The 24,431-nt window shown below is 43.7% G+C and overlaps 2 protein-coding genes across 7 annotated transcripts; both read left to right on the top strand.

Moving 5' to 3' along the window:
• The first annotated feature begins 3,544 nt into the window (after positions 1-3,544).
• Positions 3,545-10,598, top strand: LOC136531371 (alpha-1,4 glucan phosphorylase L isozyme, chloroplastic/amyloplastic-like). 3 transcript variants are annotated; one of them, XM_066524038.1, is made up of 15 exons: positions 3,545-3,888; positions 5,271-5,503; positions 5,595-5,696; positions 5,945-6,121; positions 6,225-6,500; positions 6,776-7,047; positions 7,192-7,309; positions 7,399-7,857; positions 7,950-8,102; positions 8,220-8,348; positions 8,505-8,741; positions 8,971-9,047; positions 9,125-9,311; positions 9,448-9,648; positions 10,281-10,598. In XM_066524038.1, the coding sequence occupies exons 1-15, from the start codon at positions 3,672-3,674 to the stop codon at positions 10,395-10,397; spliced, it is 2,955 nt and encodes a 984-aa protein (XP_066380135.1). In that variant the 5' UTR covers positions 3,545-3,671; the 3' UTR covers positions 10,398-10,598. The 3 variants fall into 3 exon arrangements, with proteins under 3 accessions (XP_066380135.1, XP_066380134.1, XP_066380133.1); XM_066524037.1 differs by having other exon boundaries at positions 7,396-7,857; XM_066524036.1 differs by having other exon boundaries at positions 7,393-7,857.
• Positions 10,599-16,570: 5,972 nt separating this feature from the next.
• On the top strand, positions 16,571-23,670 carry LOC136531373 (alpha-1,4 glucan phosphorylase L isozyme, chloroplastic/amyloplastic-like). Of its 4 annotated transcripts, none has more exons than XM_066524042.1 (15): positions 16,571-16,906; positions 18,315-18,547; positions 18,638-18,739; positions 18,987-19,163; positions 19,267-19,542; positions 19,818-20,089; positions 20,234-20,351; positions 20,441-20,899; positions 20,992-21,144; positions 21,261-21,389; positions 21,545-21,781; positions 22,011-22,087; positions 22,165-22,351; positions 22,488-22,688; positions 23,321-23,670. In XM_066524042.1, the coding sequence occupies exons 1-15, from the start codon at positions 16,690-16,692 to the stop codon at positions 23,435-23,437; spliced, it is 2,955 nt and encodes a 984-aa protein (XP_066380139.1). In that variant the 5' UTR covers positions 16,571-16,689; the 3' UTR covers positions 23,438-23,670. The 4 variants fall into 4 exon arrangements, with proteins under 4 accessions (XP_066380139.1, XP_066380137.1, XP_066380138.1 ...); XM_066524040.1 differs by having other exon boundaries at positions 20,435-20,899; XM_066524041.1 differs by having other exon boundaries at positions 16,572-16,906; positions 20,438-20,899.
• The last annotated feature ends 761 nt before the right edge of the window (positions 23,671-24,431 follow it).

Here is a 24,431-nt window from a genome sequence, read left to right as displayed (position 1 = left end):
CAGGGAAGCCCGCGCGCGCGTGGCCGTTTAAGCAAAAACGCCCCCGGGCTTTTACCGATCTACACCACGACCCAAACCCTATTCCTCCCTCTCTCAGCCCTCTTCACTTAACCCCCTGACGTTTCCCAAATTTTCACGCGCACCTCACCGAGTCATGGCGCGCGGCGATGCGACGGGCAGTGGCACTGGGTGGCTACGTCGACGAGCAGGGCTCGCATCGGCCCCATCTAATCGGTCGAGCACCATCACTAACATAAACTCAGGCTCTACGTGGCGATGGGGGACAACGGGGCTCGCGAGCGAGCATGGCCACGGTGCGCGGCCGTCCGCGATGGTGACATAACCAAACCGGCTAGCTAGCGCCTCTAAAGAACCAACCGGCTGGCGCCAGAGCACAACGGACTTACCACAACCCTAGCTGAGGCAATGGTTGACGCAGAGCAAGGCCGGGGTGACTTGGCCATGTGCGCACAGCGAGGTTGGCGGTTCTCCAAGCGTGGCACCGTCACGTCACCGTGCCAGTGGTGAGCACCCTGACCCAAACGACGTGAGCATCAACTGTAAGGAGTCGAGATGAGCTCAGAGCCATGAGCAATTGAGCTATTACTGCAACAATCCTACCTTTCTTCCCCATTCTCGGTCACGGCGGCGACATAGTCGACGGCAAGTGGAAACCAAAATTGGCCGTTGTCGGACCGCGACTGAGCTAGATAGGAAAAGGAGCACCTAGCTAACCTCTTAAACTACCCGCAGGTGCGAGGAATTAGACTACGAAGCCCAGAGCTAGGTGAATTGGAAGCGAAAAGGGGAGCTCTGGCCGTAGCCAAGGAGCGTGCACCTGCGTGAGAGCGAGTGGCTTAAGATGGGGCGGCTCCATGCGAAAGCGGTAGCAAGAACACGTGCACACGGTGATGGCCCACAGAAATTAGCGCGGCGCGCTTGAATGGAGCGATAAAAATCCGAGCGGCTCACGGCATCGGCTAGCAGGAGCGGGGTAAGGCAGTGGAGCGTCATATCGCCACTGTACCCAGGACCAACTATCATCATGGCAGCAGTGGCATGTGTCGAGGCACGGCGCGGTAGATAAGACAACGGGTGGAGCGAGCGCCACGACTGTAGGGCGAGGATACCCGCAACTCTACCATGGCCCCGCGCACGGCTCGTCGACTAGACCTTGATGCACGTGCGCCGCGGTGGTGAGACCGAACCACCGTCGGCCGCCCGGCCACGCAAGGCCTGAGCTCAGCGTGGCACTGGCCTGGTGCACGGACGGCTGGTAGCGCAACATGGCCACAACGTGACCCCGGCGCCTAGTGCTCTGTGTATGCAGTGGTCGCGAACACCGCCCGAACAGTTGCTGTAAGGATGTGCACTGATTTTAAAGCGAAACAAAAGCCACTTATCAACTCGACTCAAGTTCAATCGGTTCCACTAACCTAAAGTCGGTACTAACACCTAACTGGCGAAGCAACTCTTACGACCCAAGGATAATCGGAGAGGAAGTTAGAGTGACGTCAAGATAGGTTTGTTGCGCTGAACGACAGTCCACGAACAGAGCGTCAACGGCATAACTACAACGCGTTTCGACTAAATTTGGGCAAATTCTGCGACTCCATGACAACTCCAACCCAACCGTGGACTTCACCAAGCTAAAGTACTCACTTAGATGCAACCAACACTACGAAAACATAGACCTAATGTTTAAGAAATTTAATCAAAATTTTAATGCCAAAACGACATCGTCGTTAGGTTTCCAGGCTTAAATCGTTTAGTTCTAGAAGCTGAAATTATATTCCACTTTTAATTCTTGAGCTATCAAAAATACCGTGGAACAACATCTATTCATCAAATCAACAATTGTATTTTCATCTGCTAAACTTGCACTTCAAATTTTATGTAAGTACCAATTACAAGTTATATTTTATTTTTGTTTATAAAAATTGTTTTTCATGCTTAATCAAATAAACAAACCATTCGCTATTTATTTGCTATCAGATATTTTAAGCACTTTCTTCATACTTTTCCAAAACAAGTCCTAAACAACTTTTGTCCACAAGATTATTTAAAAGTTGTTAAGCACCGAGACAAATTGACTAGCGACACTTATTTGTTTGTTTTATTCACAAAAGCGAGTCGCACAAGATTCATTTATAATTCCATGTGGGCTTTAAATTTTTAAACCCAAAAACTTGTTTTGCTAATTTCTCTTAGGCATTAACCTAGGTGCTAAGCAAGCTCGTAACACCAAAGGTGTTACAAGTTACCTCCTTTTACCATCGACACATCACTAATCTTGGTACATGCCTCGGGCCTGGCTCTGGGGTGTTTATGGCCTAATTTGAAAACAAAGGGAGATAAAACCAGGGATGAAAAGTCGCCATAGAGAACTAAATGGCTTATTCAAATGTCATTCTCATGAATTACTCAGCCTATAAAAAGTCTGAGATTGGCCCCGTTCGGCTTACCCCATATCCGGCTTGTTTGGCTTTTTTTTCAGCAAAAACAGTGTTTTTTTCTCACATCAATTTAGCCAGAACAGTGTTTTTAGTTAGTTTCAGCCAAAATTCAGCTAGCCGAACGGGGCCACTAAGAGGATTTGAGTTTCCAAACTAGCTCTATGAGGTTGATCACCACCCACCACCCCTCTACTTTGGTTCCACACCATGTCCAATATAATTCGCTTTGCTCCTAACTCGTTGCCCGCGAATATCTCCCTCAACTCCAATGACACAACCGTTGTTGGGTCATCGATTGTCGGTTGTCACTCTCCACTACCATAACTATTAACCTGTCCATAGTAATTCTATCACCATATTTGGATTACATAATTGGGGATCGTTCTCCAAACACCCCCTCCCTCCAATGACATTGCTATTTGCTATTCTTGCCACCCTAGTTTCATCAGAGAAGAAGATGATCTACATAGATAAAGGCGAGGGGCCTCGCATCTCGAGGTGGTCCTACTGCTGAGTGTGCAGTGTTCATCACTCAAATCGATTCACCGTAGTCTCAAGGGATCGCTAGAGAACAGGCAAACTGCAACAAACTGAACCATGTTTGTCCCAGCATCCTGTTCGCTTGTTGGTTTCAGCCAGCTCAAACCAGCCAGTCAATAGTATTTTTTTCTCACAATAAACCAGCACCAGCCAGGCTAAACCAGCCCAGAAACCAACCAGCGAACAAGCCGCAGGTCCTTTGTCTTTTGTTTCCGTCTACTCTCGAAAGGGACTTCGAAAACGAAAACAACAAAAGCATATAAAACAAAATGCTGTTGGAAACGGGGGAAATGAGCTTTAGGAGAAGAAGCTTTCACTAAACATGGGGACTCATTTCCAGCCGTCGAAGAATACGACAATCGCTTCAGAAAAGAAGGACGATTCTCAGCCGTTGAAATGAGGGAGAAGGATACAAACTGATAAAACGACAAATGAACCACGCGCCCCCACGGGGCCATCAGGCGCTGACGTGGGCCCACCGACCAGTGCCACAACACGTGCACTGGCCACCGTCGCACGCAGCCACGAACACACTTCACGCACTTTACAGCGGCGGTGGCACGGTAACGGAGGAGAGGAGAGGAGAGGAGAGTGTGAGGATAGAGATATTTTATCGTCATCACTCGTCGCATCGCACGCATCACGCAAACACTCCACTCCACTGCACGCGCAGCAATGGCGACGACCGCCTCGCCGCCGCTGCAGCTCGCCACCGCCTCCCGCCCGCACGCCTCCTCCTCCGGCGGTGGCGGCGTGGGCGGGGTTCTCCTCGCGGGCGGTTCCGGAGGTGGGGTCGCGCCGGGTCGGGGTCGAGGGGGGATGCAGCGGCGGGTCTCGGCGCGCAGCGTGGCGAGCGATCGGGACGTGCAGGGCTCCGTCTCGCCCGCGGAAGGTACGTGGCTGCGTCCCCCTGCTGGTCCCGGCGCCTTGGGTGAAGTTTGGGTAGCAATGCGGTTTGAAGCGCTGTTGAATGATGCCATGCGGGTGTGTGATCCTTGTGCCGTGCGGTGCGTGCGCTGGTGGGCTCCGTGTTGCGGAAGCGGAACGCTCGTGAATTGCCGACAAAAATACCACTGAATACGTATGAATACATACGGACACAGCCTGAGCTCAACTACATATGTATACGAAGGCCTATACTTCATCACGCCTGCCACTGACACGCGGGCTCCACATATCATCTTCTTCCTCCCCCTCTCCATCCCGACGCGGCCACGGCAAGCAGCAGCAGCAGCAGCACGCTGCGGGCGAGCAGCAGCACGTCGATCAGGCCGCGAGCTCCGCGCTGGCCGCGTCCTCGGCGCGCCGCCCGGGCGGTGAGCTCCGCACCGGCCGCGTCCTGCTGCTCGGCTGTGGCGCTCCCGTCGCCGGCTGCTCGCCCGCGGCGCGCGGAGTCACGACAGCGCCTCGTCGGTCAGGCCGCGAGCCCGCAGCCGCCTCCGCCGGCAGCGCCCGCGGTGGCTGCGTCGGGATGGAGAGAGAGAGCCGGAGAGAGAGATGAGGAGAGGAAGAAGAAGATGACATGTGGGACCCGCGTGTCTTTGACAGGGAGATGAAGTATACGTCTTCGTATACGCCTGCAGCTTGTCCCAGGCTGTATTCATATGTATTCGGTGGCATTTTTGTGCAAACGAATAATTGTAATGGCATGCCTCAAAATAGGTGAATAGTAATGACGTTTCTCCGGAAAATTATAATGACATGAATCCAATTAACCCTTTTTTTAATGGGTTTGCTGAATTTGCAAATAAACTTAAAAATGTTTTTCTCAGAATTCAGTAAAATTGGGGCTTTTCTAACGGCCTTGCACTGAACAGTCCCACACCATGTGTATAATGCAAGTTCGAAGAATTATTTATGTGGTGAATTGAGAACTCTAATTTGTTTGTGGAATTGTGGAATATGGTAACTAGCAGAGTTGTATCCATATATTTAGGCCATTAGGCTTCCTTTCTTCTGAAGGTATTTGAGACACTGATGTGATTCTAGGACTAGTGAATCAGACCATAAAAAAAAGGATCAACCGGTTGGTGCAGTTGTGCAGAATACTTTGTGATACTCTGTAGATATAACTACCTTGCCCTTAAATTTCAACTATACATATATTGTTGCAGGTAAATAGGTGATAGAAATGTATGTGCCATATGCAGGTGTCTGTGCAATGATTTTCACGCAATTACAACTGCTTCTATGGCGTTTCCTTTAGTTGAGAATGTAAATTACATACCATGTAGGTAAAAATTTAAGAACCTAAAATTATGTCTTGCAATACAGGGCTTCCAAGTGTGCTAAACTCCATTGGCTCATCTGCCATTGCATCAAACATCAAGCACCATGCAGAGTTCACTCCCTTGTTCTCTCCAGAGTACTTTTCTCCCCTGAAGGCTTACCATGCAACTGCTAAAAGTGTCCTTGATGCGCTGCTGATAAACTGGAATGCGACATATGATTATTACAACAAAATGAATGTAAAACAAGCATATTACCTGTCCATGGAGTTTTTACAGGTGACACAACCTTCTTCTCTAACGTCACTATTCACATTTTGCTAATTGCGTCCTTGATGTTAATTGGTACTTGCTGTTTTCTATAATGTAGGGAAGGGCTCTCACAAATGCTATTGGCAATCTAGAGATAACTGGTGAATATGCAGAAGCATTAAAACAACTTGGACAAAACCTAGAGGATGTTGCTAGCCAGGTATGGTTTCTTTAAGAGAGTTGGTTCTTCGTACCAAAACTTTGCCACACACTTTCATCATTCCAGATACCTAAGAAAAAAAAAATTTATGATCAAATCCCATTTTCTATCATTTAGTTTGTGTTGTTCATGTAACTTTCGCCATGGGTTAATCTATGAAATTTTGGCTATAAAACTTTATGATGCCTAAACTGCTCTGAAGTTAGAAATCCTAAGGTTTGGATGATGCTGTACTTGTTATGAAACAGGAACCAGATGCTGCCCTGGGCAATGGTGGTTTAGGCCGCTTGGCTTCTTGTTTTTTGGATTCTTTGGCAACATTAAATTATCCAGCATGGGGATATGGACTTCGCTACAAATATGGCCTCTTTAAGCAGATCATAACAAAGGATGGTCAGGAGGAGATTGCTGAGAATTGGCTTGAGGTACCAAGATGCCTTCTTATTTTGCTACCAGGCAAGTAGGCAACTATTAACAATATGCCTGTTATCTTCTTATGCCAATCATGCTTGCATTTAAATTTTCCAGATGGGGTATCCTTGGGAGGTTGTAAGAAATGATGTCTCTTATCCTGTGAAATTCTTTGGTAAAGTGATCGAAGGCACTGATGGTAGGAAGCACTGGATTGGAGGAGAAAATATCAAGGCCGTGGCACATGATGTCCCTATTCCTGGCTACAAAACTAGAACTACTAATAATCTACGTCTTTGGTCAACAACAGTACCAGCACAAGATTTCGACTTGGGAGCTTTTAATTCTGGAGATCATACCAAGGCATATGAAGCTCATCTAAACGCTGAAAAGGTCTAAGACTGAATCTGTCAGTATTGCTCATCTGCATAAATCCAAAACACCTGGAAAGATATGATTCCTGATTCCAGTAATTGATAACCTATGTTTTCTGTCTTTATACTTGGGTTATTAGACTTGTCCTTGCATCTCTGGTAACTTTTGTATAATATTTTTAGTTTATAATTCATATGTTGTGGTAATATACACAGTTGTGACATGATAGGACTTACAACAGGAGTTATTATTCCTAAATTATGTCTGATTTACTGCTTTTCTTATCATGCTAGATATGCCACATATTGTATCCAGGGGATGAATCACTAGAGGGGAAAGTTCTCCGCTTGAAGCAACAGTATACATTATGTTCAGCCTCACTACAGGACATCATTGCTCGTTTTGAGAGTAGAGCTGGTGAGTCTCTCAACTGGGAGGACTTCCCCTCCAAAGTTGCAGTGCAGATGAATGACACTCATCCAACACTATGCATTCCCGAGTTAATGAGAATACTGATGGATGTTAAGGGATTAAGCTGGAGTGAGGCATGGAGTATTACAGAAAGGTATTTGCTGTGCCGAAACATCTACCTTGAAGTGTAATTAAGATCATAATATAATTTGTGCAATGTTCTTTCTGTTATAATTAACTTATTATTTTATTTCCTCATTTGTCATCCAATCCATGCTAATTTCCTAACCATTTCCAGAACCGTGGCATACACTAACCATACCGTGCTTCCTGAAGCTCTAGAGAAGTGGAGCTTGGACATAATGCAGAAACTTTTACCTCGACATGTTGAGATCATAGAAACAATTGATGAAGAGGTATTAAATGTGCAGAAAGTGCTTATGCAATGTATTTCTTGCTCTATGAGTTGACGTACATTTTTCTCTATCCTTGATTGAAGCAGCAGATGAACATCATAGTCTCAAAGTATGGAACAACAGATACTGAACTTTTAAAAAAGAAGTTGAAAGAAATGAGGATTCTGGATAATGTTGACCTTCCAGCTTCTATTTCCCAACTATTTGTTAAACCTAAAGAAAAGAAGGAATCTCCTGCCAAGTCGAAGCAAAAATTACTTGTTAAATCTTTGGAGACTATTGCTGAGGTTGAGGAAAAAACTGAGTTGGAAGAAGAGGAGGCAGAAGTTCTATCTGAGATAGAGGAGGAAAAACTTGAATCTGAAGAAGTAGAGGCAGAAGAAGAGAGTTCTGATGATGAGTTAGATCCATTTGTAAAGTCTGATCCTAAGTTACCAAGAGTTGTCCGAATGGCCAACCTCTGTGTTGTTGGTGGACATTCAGTAAATGGTGTAGCTGAAATTCACAGTGAAATTGTGAAACAGGATGTGTTCAACAGCTTTTATGAGGTATTAATACGAGAATCTGAATCTTATGTCTCTATTGTTCTTATAATGATTTGGGCAAATGCCATTCATCATCTGCTCTGTTTCTTTGGCAGATGTGGCCAACTAAATTCCAGAATAAAACAAATGGAGTGACTCCCAGGCGTTGGATCCGGTTTTGTAATCCTGAATTAAGTGCATTAATTTCAAAGTGGATTGGTTCTGACGACTGGGTGCTTAATACAGACAAACTTGCAGAACTGAAGAAGGTATTTCCCTTATGGTAGTCTTTTTTTTCAGTTTGTTACTAACATACATTTTACTCTTTAAGTTTTATTGTTACATATGCTTTATTTTTATACTAACATCAGTTCATCATGTAACAGTTTGCCGATAATGAAGATCTGCATTCAGAGTGGCGCGCTGCTAAAAAGGCTAACAAAATGAAGGTCGTCTCTCTTATAAGGGAGAAGACAGGATATATTGTCAGTCCAGATGCAATGTTTGATGTGCAGGTATATTTTGTAACAGAACATCACTACATCAGGGCAGTGGTTGAAGACTGAATTTGCAATGAAAAATAGCTAGTTCCTTATAGGTTTTGCTCATTCTTATCAGAAAACATATGCCATTTGTTGATGGACTTAGGATTTCTCATCTGGATCCCTTAGGTGAAAAGGATACATGAATATAAGCGGCAACTGCTAAATATCCTTGGAATTGTCTACCGCTACAAGAAGATGAAAGAAATGAGCGCAGAAGAAAGAGTAAAGAGCTTTGTTCCAAGGGTATGCATATTCGGTGGGAAAGCATTTGCCACATATATACAAGCAAAAAGGATTGTTAAATTTATTACAGATGTCGCAGCTACCGTAAACCATGATTCAGACATTGGAGATCTGTTGAAGGTAATTTCATCTCTTCTTAATACCGCTTTCCATATTTAATTTCCATCATCTGGTAAGCGGTAACGGCAATATGGCTTCAGCTAATTATCTTGCTGCTACCAAAAAGTAACACCTATTGTTATGTTCATGCTTGTAAAGCTCTTGAATTGTACACACTCCCTCAATCAGACAACCAATGATCATAGGGTTGACTATTAAAACTTCTGAGGATTTTTTGTTTGTTGTCCAGGTCGTATTTGTTCCAGACTATAATGTTAGTGTTGCCGAGGCGCTCATTCCTGCCAGTGAATTGTCACAGCATATCAGGTAACAATGTAGCTGCCACTGTTTTTTTTTGTCTCGATAGGATATTTGCTTTTGTTAACGTCGTATTATCTGTTCAGTACTGCTGGAATGGAAGCTAGTGGGACCAGTAACATGAAGTTTGCAATGAATGGTTGCATTCTTATTGGAACTTTAGATGGTGCGAATGTGGAAATCAGAGAGGAGGTTGGAGAGGAAAACTTTTTCCTTTTTGGTGCAGAGGCACATGAAATTGCTGGTTTGCGGAAAGAGAGAGCTCAGGGAAAGGTATTTCACTTGTTTGTATAATCTTATCGCTGTTGCTTTTTGTCAAGCTAGTAAAGATCTGTCTATGTGCGCCCACAAGCCCCACATAGTGCATCAGTCAAATTTATAATCTTGTCACTTTGTTCTCCACTTGTAGTTTGTGCCTGACCCAAGATTTGAGGAGGTTAAGGAATTTGTCCGCAGTGGTGTCTTTGGGACTTACAACTATGATGAATTGATGGGTTCTTTGGAAGGAAATGAAGGTTACGGGCGTGCAGATTATTTCCTTGTTGGCAAGGATTTCCTCAGTTATATCGAATGCCAAGAAAAAGTTGATAAAGCGTACCGAGATCAGAAAGTACGTTCTCTTACTGTTGCTGTTTATTTTCTGGATTCCCTGCACATGATGATTATGCAGACTTCTTATATTCTGATGACTCATACGTATTGTATAATTATAGCGTCTCCTCACTAAATCATAGGAGCACTCGAAGAACACTGCTGCATGTTATGCTGTATTGCTAATAAGCCTACACTTAGAGCAAGCTTTCATGAACTAGCTAGACCATTGCTCCATAATGTCTTAGTATAGATTCCAAGAGTAGCTCAAGGAAACAATTAGAACTGTAAATGACCTAATGATTTCTCATGCTAGTAACCAGTGTACCTTAGGATTCTGCAAAAAAATTTCCTGGATAATTAAAAAACAGTGCCCGCCAGGCCCTCCTTTCTGCATTTTTTTTCTGGACAATTAAAAAAACTGTGCTTTGCCAGGCCCTCGTTTTCTGCATTGTTTGTTCTTCTTGACAATGTTTCTGAAGAGTGATCAGAGTATCGATTCTACATATTTTGCTTTCGGTACTTGGGATGTCTCCAGGTGGCTTGTCATTTACATTTAGCTATGTCAAGTGCAGTAACTATGTTTTTATGTCGTTGCCCATCAGTGGATATTTCTTGTCATTTCTTTCTACTCATATATTTAACTTGCAGTTATGGACAAGGATGTCTATCCTCAACACAGCTGGCTCATCCAAGTTCAGCAGCGATAGGACGATTCATGAGTATGCCAAGGATATCTGGGATATCAGCCCTGTCATCCTTCCCTAGGCAGGTGGATATCAGGTTCTTTTGCCTACATTTCTGTCAACCCTTAGGATGAAGGAACAATTGGTGACAACATGAACTTGCCTCAGCCCCTTAGCAGGAAGCGCTGGTCACCTCAGTTTTGTGTAGACAAAATCAGGCAAGATGAGGTAGGCGTGGATAAATGATGAGACTATACATGGTATATAGTCCCATCTGTTGTAATATTCGCAGCGCTGTTCAGTACCTTGCCTTTCGAATCTGGTTTTTGGTGTGTGTATCCGCTAATAAAGGCTGAGGCAGGATTGCAGGAACACCATGGCTCGCTGGTGATCTGGTGACGTGCAGTGTAGTCCATTGCCTCCTGGAGCTTCCTGGGTTCTGTATTCTAATGGTCTTTCGTAACGAAAAGGGCGGGAAAGTACGGGGGCCGCTAGTGCTATTGTGACGTTACCAGATTCTCCACCATCCGCGGGGAGGTGATTGGTGGGATCGTGTAGCGTGAATGCGTGATCTCTTCGTCGTGCGAGATCACGATCTCTATGGTGAGAAGAAAGGGATATACGCGGGTGATTAGATAGGATCAAGGATAGAATTGACTTAAGAATGCGTTGCGCGGTATTTTAAAGCAGATGAGGTGTGGGATAGGGGGGAGACACGAAAGCTGTGGGTAGCCCGTTGTGCCGCTGTGGCTTTGGGCAAACCGACCGATTTAGTGAGGGCAAAGCTAATGGTATTTTTTGCATTCTTCTATTAAATGTTGCGGTAAAGTTTTGCCACCCTTCCAGAGAAAATTACCAAGAGCCTTATAATTTATATTTTTTGTGTTAATAACTCTTAATAATATATGTAAAGATTAATAATGAAATATACTCTCCTCGTTTCACATTATAAGTCAATTTGACTCTTCTAAATACTCTCTTCTTTTTAAATTATAATTCGCTTTGACTCTTTTTGGTACATCAATTTTGCAATGTATCTAGATGTAATATATGTCTGAATTACATAGCAAAATTTGTATACCAAAAAAGTCAAAGTGACTTATAATATGACGAGTTATAATTTGGAATGGAGGGAGTATATAACTTTTGTGAGATACTTTCTCCATTTTAAATTCTAAGCTGTTTTGGCTGAGTAGGAAAAATAGACACGGGCCAAAACAAGCATGACCAGAGTGGAAGACACAGGTGGATCGACCAACCTCGTAGCACTGTTTGTGTTATACAGGAGGCTTCGCTCATCATTTCATCACGTGGAATGTGGCGCCAGATTAGCCTGCCTACCGAGAGAAACATAAGTATAAAATTCCTTGTGACGATACCATTTTGCTTATGAAACCCATGACTCCATCAGAAATTGAATTCTTCCACGATTCTGAACGTGAATGATTTGTTCTTAAACCCCGGCCGGGCAAGACGGCACGGTATACGTTTGTTATCTGGAAGCTCGCTTATGGGGAAAAAACCATTGTTTTCCTAATTTAATTTATTTTTCAGAGCAGTGGCGGATCTAGGATCAAAATCTAGGGGGGCTTAAGTTCACAGGGGGACAAAAGCATCAAGCTCAGCTCAACGCTCCAGCATCGTCTTCAACCTTAGCTCAACCCTCAAGCTTCTCATTTCCATTATCCAATGGCAGAAAAATTTAGGAGGGGCTGAGGGGGGCTCCACAGGCTCAGCCATGGTAGGGGGGGGGGGGGGGGGGGGCTTAAGCCCTCCCAGCCCCCCTGGCAGATCCACCCTTGTTTCAGAGTGTCTTTTCTTCAGTAGTTCATTTTCTCCTTTTCGAGATGGACTTTGATGTACCGAGTATGAAGCCAGACGACGTGCTTTGGTTGTGTCGGTGCAAAAAGTGACCAACAAGTAAATATTTGTCGTTTTGCCCTACGTTATGATCGGATGTGGCCTAGCACTCAATGACATAGGGTTGTGCGCTTGGTACATTTTGGAAACACTGAGAGGAAAAGAAGGATTCGGCAGAGCAATGTTCCTCACTGAGCGGGCGTCCTCGGCCGGTCGTTCCCAGTTGGCTCCGACCGCGCCGGTCGGAGAAGAGCCGTAAGCAGAGGTTCGGTGTATTCCCGGTCGGAGAAGCGGGTCGAAGTCGGAAGCGAGCGTCGTCCCCTCCTTGGCTAGGCCTTCTGGTCGGAGAGGCGGGTCGGAGTCGGAAACGAGCGTCGTCCCCTCCTTGGCTAGACCTTCCGATCGGAGAAGCGGGTCGGAGTCGAACGCGAGCGTCGTCCCTCTCCTTGGCCCGGCCTTTCGGTCGGAGATTGGATCACTCTTTCGGCCTGTCGTTAGGTATCTAGGCCGGCCCAGGAGTTACGCATCGTTTGTAATACCGTCTGCTGGGCCGAGCTTTTGCTGGGAAGCAGGCTTATTAGGGACCCTGGGTTTATGAACCCAACAGGTTGTCTTCAATAGGAGACTCATTAGGAGACCTAAACTTAAAATGGGTCTCCAACAGAATACCTATAGCCTCAAACAGTACTTATATGGAAGACCTATTTTAGTTGTCAGGAGAGGTATAACCTAAATTTGAGTATCCTCTCTCGTGAAGACTCATTTGCAGAAATGATTTTCTTTTGGGTCTTGTTGTTGGAGAAGATCAAACTAGGCCTCGAATCATTTGCCTATAGCGTTACCTAAACATGAAATAAGTCTGATATTTTGGATAACTGTTGTTGTTGAAGACAGTCTTACAGCTGAAAGCTCGCTGTGGGTCATAATGAACCTTTCAGTTCACCCACAGTGTAAGAACGGACCATGGAGTATAGCTAAGAGCAAGACTAATAATACAGCCGACTTGCTGGCTGTAAGGTTTCTTGTAGCCCACTCATATAGTAGTTGGCTCTTTACAGTTAATACATAGCCCACTTGTCTCTCTCACAGACTTTCTTGCTTTTTGTGCCCAAACCGGCTGTAAGCTTACAGCCCGCTTCTTCTCTCTTTTCCCCTCTCTCCTCCACCTCAGTATTTAGTCGGCTTACAGCCTGCTATTATACTTGCTCTAATGGATGGTGAGTTATAAAATCTGTACTACGTAATACCACGTAGCTTATTTAATGATGTCCAATCTCGCGTAAGCGATTAGTCAAAGCATGGATACGCATACGCATGCATTCTTTAAACATCCTAGGCCATGTTTAGTTGCCCACGGAATTGGCGCCGCCGGATCCCCTGTAGACACTGTAGAGCACTGTAGCATTTCGTTTATATTTGATAATAATTGTTCAATCGTTGACTAATTAGGCTCAAAACGTTCGTCTCGCAAAGTACAACCAAACTATGCAATTAGTTTTTGATTTCGTCAACATTTAGTACTTCATGCATGTACCGTAAATTTGATGTGACGGAAAATCTTCTTTTTACATAGTGCCAAAGTTTGAATTTAGGGTGAACTAAACATGGCCCTATCCACACGACCACACTCTACCTTGCTAACAAAAAAATTATCTACTCTTTCCTGCTGCCGTTTTCCAAACAAAAGTCACTCTACTTGGTCGTAACTCGTAAGTAATCAATCTTAAAATTTGACCAAATTAAAAAAAATATTAATATTCATGATACTTAAAAGTAGCAATATATTTTCCTACTATACCGACTTATTGTCATAAGTACTCTTACAATTCTTTGCAAACGAAATTAAATTTAATTTAAAATGATTTAACTTAAGACAAAAAATAGAGTGTTTTTCGTTTGGTTTTTATGACGAAGGAAGTTTCTAAAATATAAGGTATCCAAAGGTTTAAAATTTGTCCTCGATTATAAGAAATTCCAAGTGAATTAATCTTTCAACTAAATTTAAAAAGACAACATTTACATGCATATCTACCATTGATTTCTATTACTTATCAAAATATGGTAACCAGAAATAGTTATATGTCATTAGGATATCTCGTATTTCACAATAGAGGAGTACTTATCTGTCAATGTATTTTTCTATCTACTATTTACTTCCACTGCTAAAAAAAATAGATGAGACTTTAGGATGGTCGCCCAAAGACACAGCTTTAACTAGTTCCTTTTGTTAGAAAATGTTTTTGAAATAAATCAAGAATATAGTTTTGAGAAGCCACATTTTGAGATAAATAACATTATCAAAATTCCAAATTCAACGCATAAAAATGCAATGTGAGTAGAGTTTAAGGGTTGACTTAAAATAACTCAAATGGTCATTCAATGAACATTACTAGGTAGTGTTTTTTTTTTTCCTTTTTCTTATCTTCCCTGCCAAAAATTGAATATTCTAGCTCTAACTGGGCCTTCCTTCTCTTGGAAGAGCCTTTCCTTCTTCCGTTGGAAGAGTTCTCTGACTGTATTAAATGTCAGTTTTGCCCCTCACTAACTGAAGACGCGACCGTGACCGCGAGAAAGTTCCAAAAATACCTAGCCTAGCGCTCCGACGCGTCTGCCCCGAACACCGATAAAAATCTCGACAGCAACGTCTCGTTAATTAGGCCTTGTTTAGTTTAGCCCTTGTTTAGTTCGCGAAATTTGAAATTTGGGGCCACTGTAGCACCTTCGTTTTTATTTGGTAAATAGTATCCAAACATTGACTAATTAGGCTTAAAACGTTCATAACATGATTATATTCCGCTGTTATAAACAATAAATATTATACTCTGATGTTGCATGGAAAGTGATGTAAGAAATGGCTAAAATGTTGTAAGCTTTATTCTCCCATTTATGACCCTATTGAAAAATGTGAATTTTTGGGTTCTCCCATGGGGTGTGCTCGACAGAACTGCCTAATGTAGCTCACCTTCGGGATGCTTAGTGTCTAGTGGAAGACAAACATCTCCGTAAGTATGTTATTTCGGGCGGTTCTGCCACAGTCGCCCTCGTCATCGACGATAGACATGGGCGTGGGGCTCAACGGCGTGTCCTTGGATAGCTAATGCCTCTGGACGCCCAGTTGTCGCTGGTGTCCTCGCCCTCGCAGTCGCCAAGGAGGAGATGATCTATGCGTGGACCGTGGAGTGGCTGGAGAAGAGTAGCTACGGCCGAGACACCTCGTCGGAGGAGCCACACCGCGTGTGCCCTGCCGGAGAAGACGAGATGTGTCTTCACAGAAGGTCTCTATCTCTAGCTGCCACACATCTATTTGCTATCAGTGCATCACCCTTCCCTATTTGCTTCATCTTGATGAGTTACCTTCTTTTACCATCGACACATCACTAATTTTGGTACATGCCTAGGCCCTGGCTCCGTCGGGGAGTTTATGGCCTAATTTGGAAACAAAGGGAGGTAAAACCTGGGGTGAAATGTCGCCATAGAGAACTAAATGGCTTATTCAAATGACATTCTCATGAATTACTCAGCCTATAAAAAGTCTGAGATACTAAGAGGATTTGAGTTTCCAAACTAACTCTATGAGGTTGATCACCACCCACCACCCCTCTCTACTTTGGTTCCACACCATGCCCAATATAATTCGCTTTGCTCCTAACTCGTTGGCCGCGAATATCTCCCTTCTCAACTCCAATGACACAACCGTTGTTGGGTCATCAATTGTCGGTTGTCACTCTCCACTACCATAACTATTAACTTGTCCATAGTAATTCTATCACCATATTTGGATTACATAATCGGGGATCATTCTCCAAACACCCCCTCCCTCCAATGACATTGCTATTTGCTATTCTTGCCACCCTAGTTTCATCAGAGAAGAAGATGATCTACATAGATAAAGGCGATGGGCCTCGCATCTCGAGGTGGTCCTGCTGCTGAGTGTGCAGTGTTCATCACTCAAATCGATTCACCGTAGTCTCAAGGGATCGCTAGAGAACAGGCAAACTGCAACAAACTGAACCATGTTTGTCCCAGGTCCTTTTTCTTTTGTTTCCGTCTACTCTCGAAAGGGACTTCGAAAACGAAAACAACAAAAGCATATAAAACAAAATGCTGTTGGAAACGGGGGAAATGAGCTTTAGGAGAAGAAGCTTTCACTAAACATGGGGACTCATTTCCAGCCGTCGAAGAATACGACAATCGCTTCAGAAAAGAAGGACGATTCTCAGCCGTTGAAATGAGGGAGAAGGATACAAACTGATAAAACGACAAATGAACCACGCGCCCCCACGGCCCACAGGGCCATCAGGCGCTGACGTGGGCCCACCGACCAGTGCCACAACACGTGCACTGGCCACCGTCGCACGGAGCCACGAACACACTTCACGCACTTTACAGCGGCGGTGGCACGGTAACGGAGAGGAGAGGAGAGGAGAGGAGAGTGTGAGGATAGAGATTTTATCGTCATCACTCGTCGCATCGCACGCATCACGCAAACACTCCACTCCACTGCACGCGCAGCAATGGCGACGACCGCCTCGCCGCCGCTGCAGCTCGCCACCGCCTCCCGCCCGCACGCCTCCTCCTCCGGCGGTGGCGGCGTGGGCGGGGTTCTCCTCGCGGGCGGTTCCGGAGGTGGGGTCGCGCCGGGTCGGGGTCGAGGGGGGATGCAGCGGCGGGTCTCGGCGCGCAGCGTGGCGAGCGATCGGGACGTGCAGGGCTCCGTCTCGCCCGCGGAAGGTACGTGGCTGCGTCCCCCTGCTGGTCCCGGCGCCTTGGGTGAAGTTTGGGTAGCAATGCGGTTCGAAACGCTGTTGAATGATGCCATGCGGGTGTGTGATCCTTGTGCCGTGCGGTGCGTGCGCTGGTGGGCTCCGTGTTGCGGAAGCGGAACGCTCGTGAATTGCCGACAAAAATACCGCCGAATACGTATGAATACGTACGGACACAGCCGGCGCTCAGCTATAGACGTATACGAAGGCCCATACTTCATCACGCCTGCCACTGACACGCGGGCTCCACATGTCATCTTCTTCTTCCTCCCCTCCCCATCCCGACGCGGCCACGGCCACGGCCAGCAGCAGCAGCAGCAGCACGCTGCGGGCGAGCAGCAGCACGTCGGTCAGGCGGCGAGCTCCGCGCTGGCCGCGTCCTCGGCGCGCCGCCCGGGCGGTGAGCTCCGCACCGGCCGCGTCTTGCTGCTCGGCTGTGGCGCTCCCGTCGCCGGCTGCTCGCCCGCGGCGCGCGGAGTCACGACAGCGCCTCGTCGGTCAGGCCGCGAGCCCGCAGCCGCCGCCGCCGGCAGCGCCCGCGGTGGCCGTGTCGGGATGGAGAGAGAGAGCGGAGAGATGAGGAGAGGAAGAAGAAGATGACATGTGGGACCCACGTGTCTTTGACAGGGAGATGAAGTATGCGTCTTCGTATACGCCTGCAGCTAGTCTCAGGCTGTATTCATACGTATTCAGTGACATTTTTGTGCAAACGAATAATTGTAATGGCATGCTTCAAAATAGGTGAATAGTAATGACGTTTCTCCAAACATCGAAAATTATAATGACATGAATCCAATTAACCCTTTTTTTAATGGGTTTGCTGAATTTGCAAATAAACTTAAAAATGTTTTTCTCAGAATTCAGTAAAACTGGGGCTTTTCTAACGGCCTTGCACTGAACAGTCCCACACCATGTGTATAATGCAAGTTCGAAGAATTATTTATGTGGTGAATTGAGAACTCTAATTTGTTTGTGGAATTGTGGAATATGGTAACTAGCAGAGTTGTATCCATATATTTAGGCCATTAGGCTTCCTTTCTTCTGAAGGTATTTGAGACACTGATGTGATTCTAGGACTAGTGAATCAGACCATAAGAAAAGGATCAACCAGGTTGGTGCAGAATATTCTGTGATACTTCGTAGATATACCTAGCTGGCGTAGCTGCAAATAAGCACGAAAGACCTTGCCCTTAAATTTCAACTATACATATATTGTTGCAGGTAATAGGATAATGTATGCGCCATATGCAGGTGGCTCTGCAATGATTTTCACTGCAATTACAACTGCTTCGATGGCCTTTCCTTTAGTTGAGAATGTAAATTACATACCATGTAGGTAAAAATTTAAGATCCTAAAATTATGTCTTGCAATACAGGGCTTCCAAGTGTGCTAAACTCCATCGGCTCATCTGCCATTGCATCAAACATCAAGCACCATGCAGAGTTCACTCCCTTGTTCTCTCCAGAGCACTTATCTCCCTTGAAGGCTTACCATGCAACTGCTAAAAGTGTCCTTGATGCACTGCTGATAAACTGGAATGCGACATATGATTATTACAACAAAATGAATGTAAAACAAGCATATTACCTGTCCATGGAGTTTTTACAGGTGACACAACCTTCTTCTCTAACGTCACTATTCACATTTTGCTAATTGCGTCCTGATGTTAATTGGTACTTGCTGTTTTCTATAATGTAGGGAAGGGCTCTCACAAATGCTATTGGCAATCTAGAGATAACTGGTGAATATGCAGAAGCATTAAAACAACTTGGACAAAACCTAGAGGATGTTGCTAGCCAGGTATGGTTTCTTTAAGAGAGTTGGTTCTTCGTACCAAAACTTTGCCACACACTTTCATCATTCCAGATACCTAAGAAAAAAAAATTTATGATCAAATCCCATTTTCTATCATTTAGTTTGTGTTGTTCATGTAACTTTCGCCACGGGTTAATCTATGAAATTTTGGCTATAAAACTTTATGATGCCTAAACTGCTCTGAAGTTAGAAATCCTAAGGTTTGGATGATGCTGTACTTGTTATGAAACAGGAACCAGATGCTGCCCTGGGCAATGGTGGTTTAGGCCGCTTGGCTTCTTGTTTTTTGGATTCTTTGGCAACATTAAATTATCCAGCATGGGGATATGGACTTCGCTACAAATATGGCCTCTTTAAGCAGATCATAACAAAGGATGGTCAGGAGGAGATTGCTGAGAATTGGCTTGAGGTACCAAGATGCCTTCTTATTTTGCTACCAGGCAAGTAGGCAACTATTAACAATATGCCTGTTATCTTCTTATGCCAATCATGCTTGCATTTAAATTTTCCAGATGGGGTATCCTTGGGAGGTTGTAAGAAATGATATCTCTTATCCTGTGAAATTCTTTGGTAAAGTGATCGAAGGCACTGATGGTAGGAAGCACTGGATTGGAGGAGAAAATATCAAGGCCGTGGCACATGATGTCCCTATTCCTGGCTACAAAACTAGAACTACTAATAATCTACGTCTTTGGTCAACAACAGTACCAGCACAAGATTTCGACTTGGGAGCTTTTAATTCTGGAGATCATACCAAGGCATATGAAGCTCATCTAAACGCTGAAAAGGTCTAAGACTGAATCTGTCAGTATTGCTCATCTGCATAAATCCAAAACACCTGGAAAGATATGATTCCTGATTCCAGTAATTGATAACCTATGTTTTCTGTCTTTATACTTGGGTTATTAGACTTGTCCTTGCATCTCTGGTAACTTTTGTATAATATTTTTAGTTTATAATTCATATGTTGTGGTAATATACACAGTTGTGACATGATAGGACTTACAACAGGAGTTATTATTCCTAAATTATGTCTGATTTACTGCTTTTCTTATCATGCTAGATATGCCACATATTGTATCCAGGGGATGAATCACTAGAGGGGAAAGTTCTCCGCTTGAAGCAACAGTATACATTATGTTCAGCCTCACTACAGGACATCATTGCTCGTTTTGAGAGTAGAGCTGGTGAGTCTCTCAACTGGGAGGACTTCCCCTCCAAAGTTGCAGTGCAGATGAATGACACTCATCCAACACTATGCATTCCCGAGTTAATGAGAATACTGATGGATGTTAAGGGATTAAGCTGGAGTGAGGCATGGAGTATTACAGAAAGGTATTTGCTGTGCCGAAACATCTACCTTGAAGTGTAATTAAGATCATAATATAATTTGTGCAATGTTCTTTCTGTTATAATTAACTTATTATTTTATTTCCTCATTTGTCATCCAATCCATGCTAATTTCCTAACCATTTCCAGAACCGTGGCATACACTAACCATACCGTGCTTCCTGAAGCTCTAGAGAAGTGGAGCTTGGACATAATGCAGAAACTTTTACCTCGACATGTTGAGATCATAGAAACAATTGATGAAGAGGTATTAAATGTGCAGAAAGTGCTTATGCAATGTATTTCTTGCTCTATGAGTTGACGTACATTTTTCTCTATCCTTGATTGAAGCAGCAGATGAACATCATAGTCTCAAAGTATGGAACAACAGATACTGAACTTTTAAAAAAGAAGTTGAAAGAAATGAGGATTCTGGATAATGTTGACCTTCCAGCTTCTATTTCCCAACTATTTGTTAAACCTAAAGAAAAGAAGGAATCTCCTGCCAAGTCGAAGCAAAAATTACTTGTTAAATCTTTGGAGACTATTGCTGAGGTTGAGGAAAAAACTGAGTTGGAAGAAGAGGAGGCAGAAGTTCTATCTGAGATAGAGGAGGAAAAACTTGAATCTGAAGAAGTAGAGGCAGAAGAAGAAAGTTCTGATGATGAGTTAGATCCATTTGTAAAGTCTGATCCTAAGTTACCAAGAGTTGTCCGAATGGCCAACCTCTGTGTTGTTGGTGGACATTCAGTAAATGGTGTAGCTGAAATTCACAGTGAAATTGTGAAACAGGATGTGTTCAACAGCTTTTATGAGGCATTAATACGAGAATCTGAATCTTATGTCTCTATTGTTCTTATAATGATTTGGGCAAATGTCATTCATCATCTGCTCTGTTTCTTTGGCAGATGTGGCCAACTAAATTCCAGAATAAAACAAATGGAGTGACTCCCAGGCGTTGGATCCGGTTTTGTAATCCTGAATTAAGTGCATTAATTTCAAAGTGGATTGGTTCTGACGACTGGGTGCTTAATACAGACAAACTTGCAGAACTGAAGAAGGTATTTCCCTTCTGGTAGTTTTTTTTTCAGTTTGTTACTAACATACATTTTACTCTTTAAGTTTTATTGTTACATATGCTTTATTTTTATACTAACATCAGTTCATCATGTAACAGTTTGCCGATAATGAAGATCTGCATTCAGAGTGGCGCGCTGCTAAAAAGGCTAACAAAATGAAGGTCGTCTCTCTTATAAGGGAGAAGACAGGATATATTGTCAGTCCAGATGCAATGTTTGATGTGCAGGTATATTTTGTAACAGAACATCACTACATCAGGGCAGTGGTTGAAGACTGAATTTGCAATGAAAAATAGCTAGTTCCTTATAGGTTTGCTCATTCTTATCAGAAAACATATGCCATTTGTTGATGGACTTAGGATTTCTCATCTGGATCCCTTAGGTGAAAAGGATACATGAATATAAGCGGCAACTGCTAAATATCCTTGGAATTGTCTACCGCTACAAGAAGATGAAAGAAATGAGCGCAGAAGAAAGAGTAAAGAGCTTTGTTCCAAGGGTATGCATATTCGGTGGGAAAGCATTTGCCACATATATACAAGCAAAAAGGATTGTTAAATTTATTACAGATGTCGCAGCTACCGTAAACCATGATTCAGACATTGGAGATCTGTTGAAGGTAATTTCATCTCTTCTTAATACCGCTTTCCATATTTAATTTCCATCATCTGGTAAGCGGTAACGGCAATATGGCTTCAGCTAATTATCTTGCTGCTACCAAAAAGTAACACCTATTGTTATGTTCATGCTTGTAAAGCTCTTGAATTGTACACACTCCCTCAATCAGACAACCAATGATCATAGGGTTGACTATTAAAACTTCTGAGGATTTTTTGTTTGTTGTCCAGGTCGTATTTGTTCCAGACTATAATGTTAGTGTTGCCGAGGCGCTCATTCCTGCCAGTGAATTGTCACAGCATATCAGGTAACAATGTAGCTGCCACTGTTTTTTTTTGTCTCGATAGGATATTTGCTTTTGTTAACGTCGTATTATCTGTTCAGTACTGCTGGAATGGAAGCTAGTGGGACCAGTAACATGAAGTTTGCAATGAATGGTTGCATTCTTATTGGAACTTTAGATGGTGCGAATGTGGAAATCAGAGAGGAGGTTGGAGAGGAAAACTTTTTCCTTTTTGGTGCAGAGGCACATGAAATTGCTGGTTTGCGGAAAGAGAGAGCTCAGGGAAAGGTATTTCACTTGTTTGTATAATCTTATCGCTGTTGCTTTTTGTCAAGCTAGTAAAGATCTGTCTATGTGCGCCCACAAGCCCCACATAGTGCATCAGTCAGATTTATAATCTTGTCACTTTGTTCTCCACTTGTAGTTTGTGCCTGACCCAAGATTTGAGGAGGTTAAGGAATTTGTCCGCAGTGGTGTCTTTGGGACTTACAACTATGATGAATTGATGGGTTCTTTGGAAGGAAATGAAGGTTACGGGCGTGCAGATTATTTCCTTGTTGGCAAGGATTTCCCCAGTTATATCGAATGCCAAGAAAAAGTTGATAAAGCGTACCGAGATCAGAAAGTACGTTCTCTTACTGTTGCTGTTTATTTTCTGGATTCCCTGCACATGATGATTATGCAGACTTCTTATATTCTGATGACTCATACGTATTGTATAATTATAGCGTCTCCTCACTAAATCATAGGAGCACTCGAAGAACACTGCTGCACGTTATGCTGTATTGCTAATAAGCCTACACTTAGAGCAAGCTTTCATGAACTAGCTAGACCATTGCTCCATAATGTCTTAGTATAGATTCCAAGAGTAGCTCAAGGAAACAATTAGAACTGTAAATGACCTAATGATTTCTCATGCTAGTAACCAGTGTACCTTAGGATTCTGCAAAAAAATTTCCTGGATAATTAAAAAACAGTGCCCGCCAGGCCCTCCTTTCTGCATTTTTTTTCTGGACAATTAAAAAAACTGTGCTTTGCCAGGCCCTCGTTTTCTGCATTGTTTGTTCTTCTTGACAATGTTTCTGAAGAGTGATCAGAGTATCGATTCTACATATTTTGCTTTCGGTACTTGGGATGTCTCCAGGTGGCTTGTCATTTACATTTAGCTATGTCAAGTGCAGTAACTATGTTTTTATGTCGTTGCCCATCAGTGGATATTTCTTGTCATTTCTTTCTACTCATATATTTAACTTGCAGTTATGGACGAGGATGTCTATCCTCAACACAGCTGGCTCATCCAAGTTCAGCAGCGATAGGACGATTCATGAGTATGCCAAGGATATCTGGGATATCAGCCCTGTCATCCTTCCCTAGGCAGGTGGATATCAGGTTCTTTTACCTACATTTCTGTCAACCCTTAGGATGAAGGAACAATTGGTGACAACATGAACTTGCCTCAGCCCCTTAGCAGGAAGCGCTGGTCACCTCAGTTTTGTGTAGACAAAATCAGGCAAGATGAGGTAGGCGTGGATAAATGATGAGACTATACATTAATACATGGTATATAGTCCCATCTGTTGTAATATTCGCAGCGCTGTTCAGTACCTTGCCTTTCGAATCTGGTTTTTGGTGTGTGTATCCGCTAATAAAGGCTGAGGCAGGATTGCAGGAACACCATGGCTCGCTGGTGATCTGGTGACGTGCAGTGTAGTCCATTGCCTCCTGGAGCTTCCTGGGTTCTGTATTCTAATGGTCTTTCGTAACGAAAAGGGCGGGAAAGTACGGGGGCCGCTAGTGCTATTGTGACGTTACCAGATTCTCCACCATCCGCGGGGAGGTGATTGGTGGGATCGTGTAGCGTGAATGCGTGATCTCTTCGTCGTGCGAGATCACGATCTCTATGGTGAGACGAAAGGGATATACGCGGGTGATTAGATAGGATCAAGGATAGAATTGACTTAAGAATGCGTTGCGCGGTATTTTAAAGCAGATGAGGTGTGGGATAGGGGGGAGACACGAAAGCTGTGGGTAGCCCGTTGTGCCGCTGTGGCTTTGGGCCACCGACCGATTTAGTAAGCGCAAAGCTAATGGTATTTTTTTTCATTCTTCTATTAAATGTTGCGGTAAAGTTTTGCCACCCTTCCAGAGAAAATTACCAAGAGCCTTATAATTTATATATTTTTTGTGTTAATAACTCTTAATAATATATGTAAAGATTAATAATGAAATATACTCTCCTCGTTTCACGTGATAAGTCAATTTGACTTTTCTAAATACTTTCTTCTTTTTAAATTATAATTCGCTTTCACTCTTTTTGGTACATCAATTTTGCAATGTATCTAGATGAGCAATGTATCTAGATGTAATA

This window comes from Miscanthus floridulus, unplaced genomic scaffold, assembly GCF_019320115.1.
Source record: "Miscanthus floridulus cultivar M001 unplaced genomic scaffold, ASM1932011v1 fs_334_1_2, whole genome shotgun sequence".
NCBI classification, from domain to species: Eukaryota; Viridiplantae; Streptophyta; class Magnoliopsida; order Poales; family Poaceae; genus Miscanthus; species Miscanthus floridulus.
Note: the sequence above shows the minus strand (reverse complement) of the source record. Positions and strands in the feature narration are given on the sequence as shown.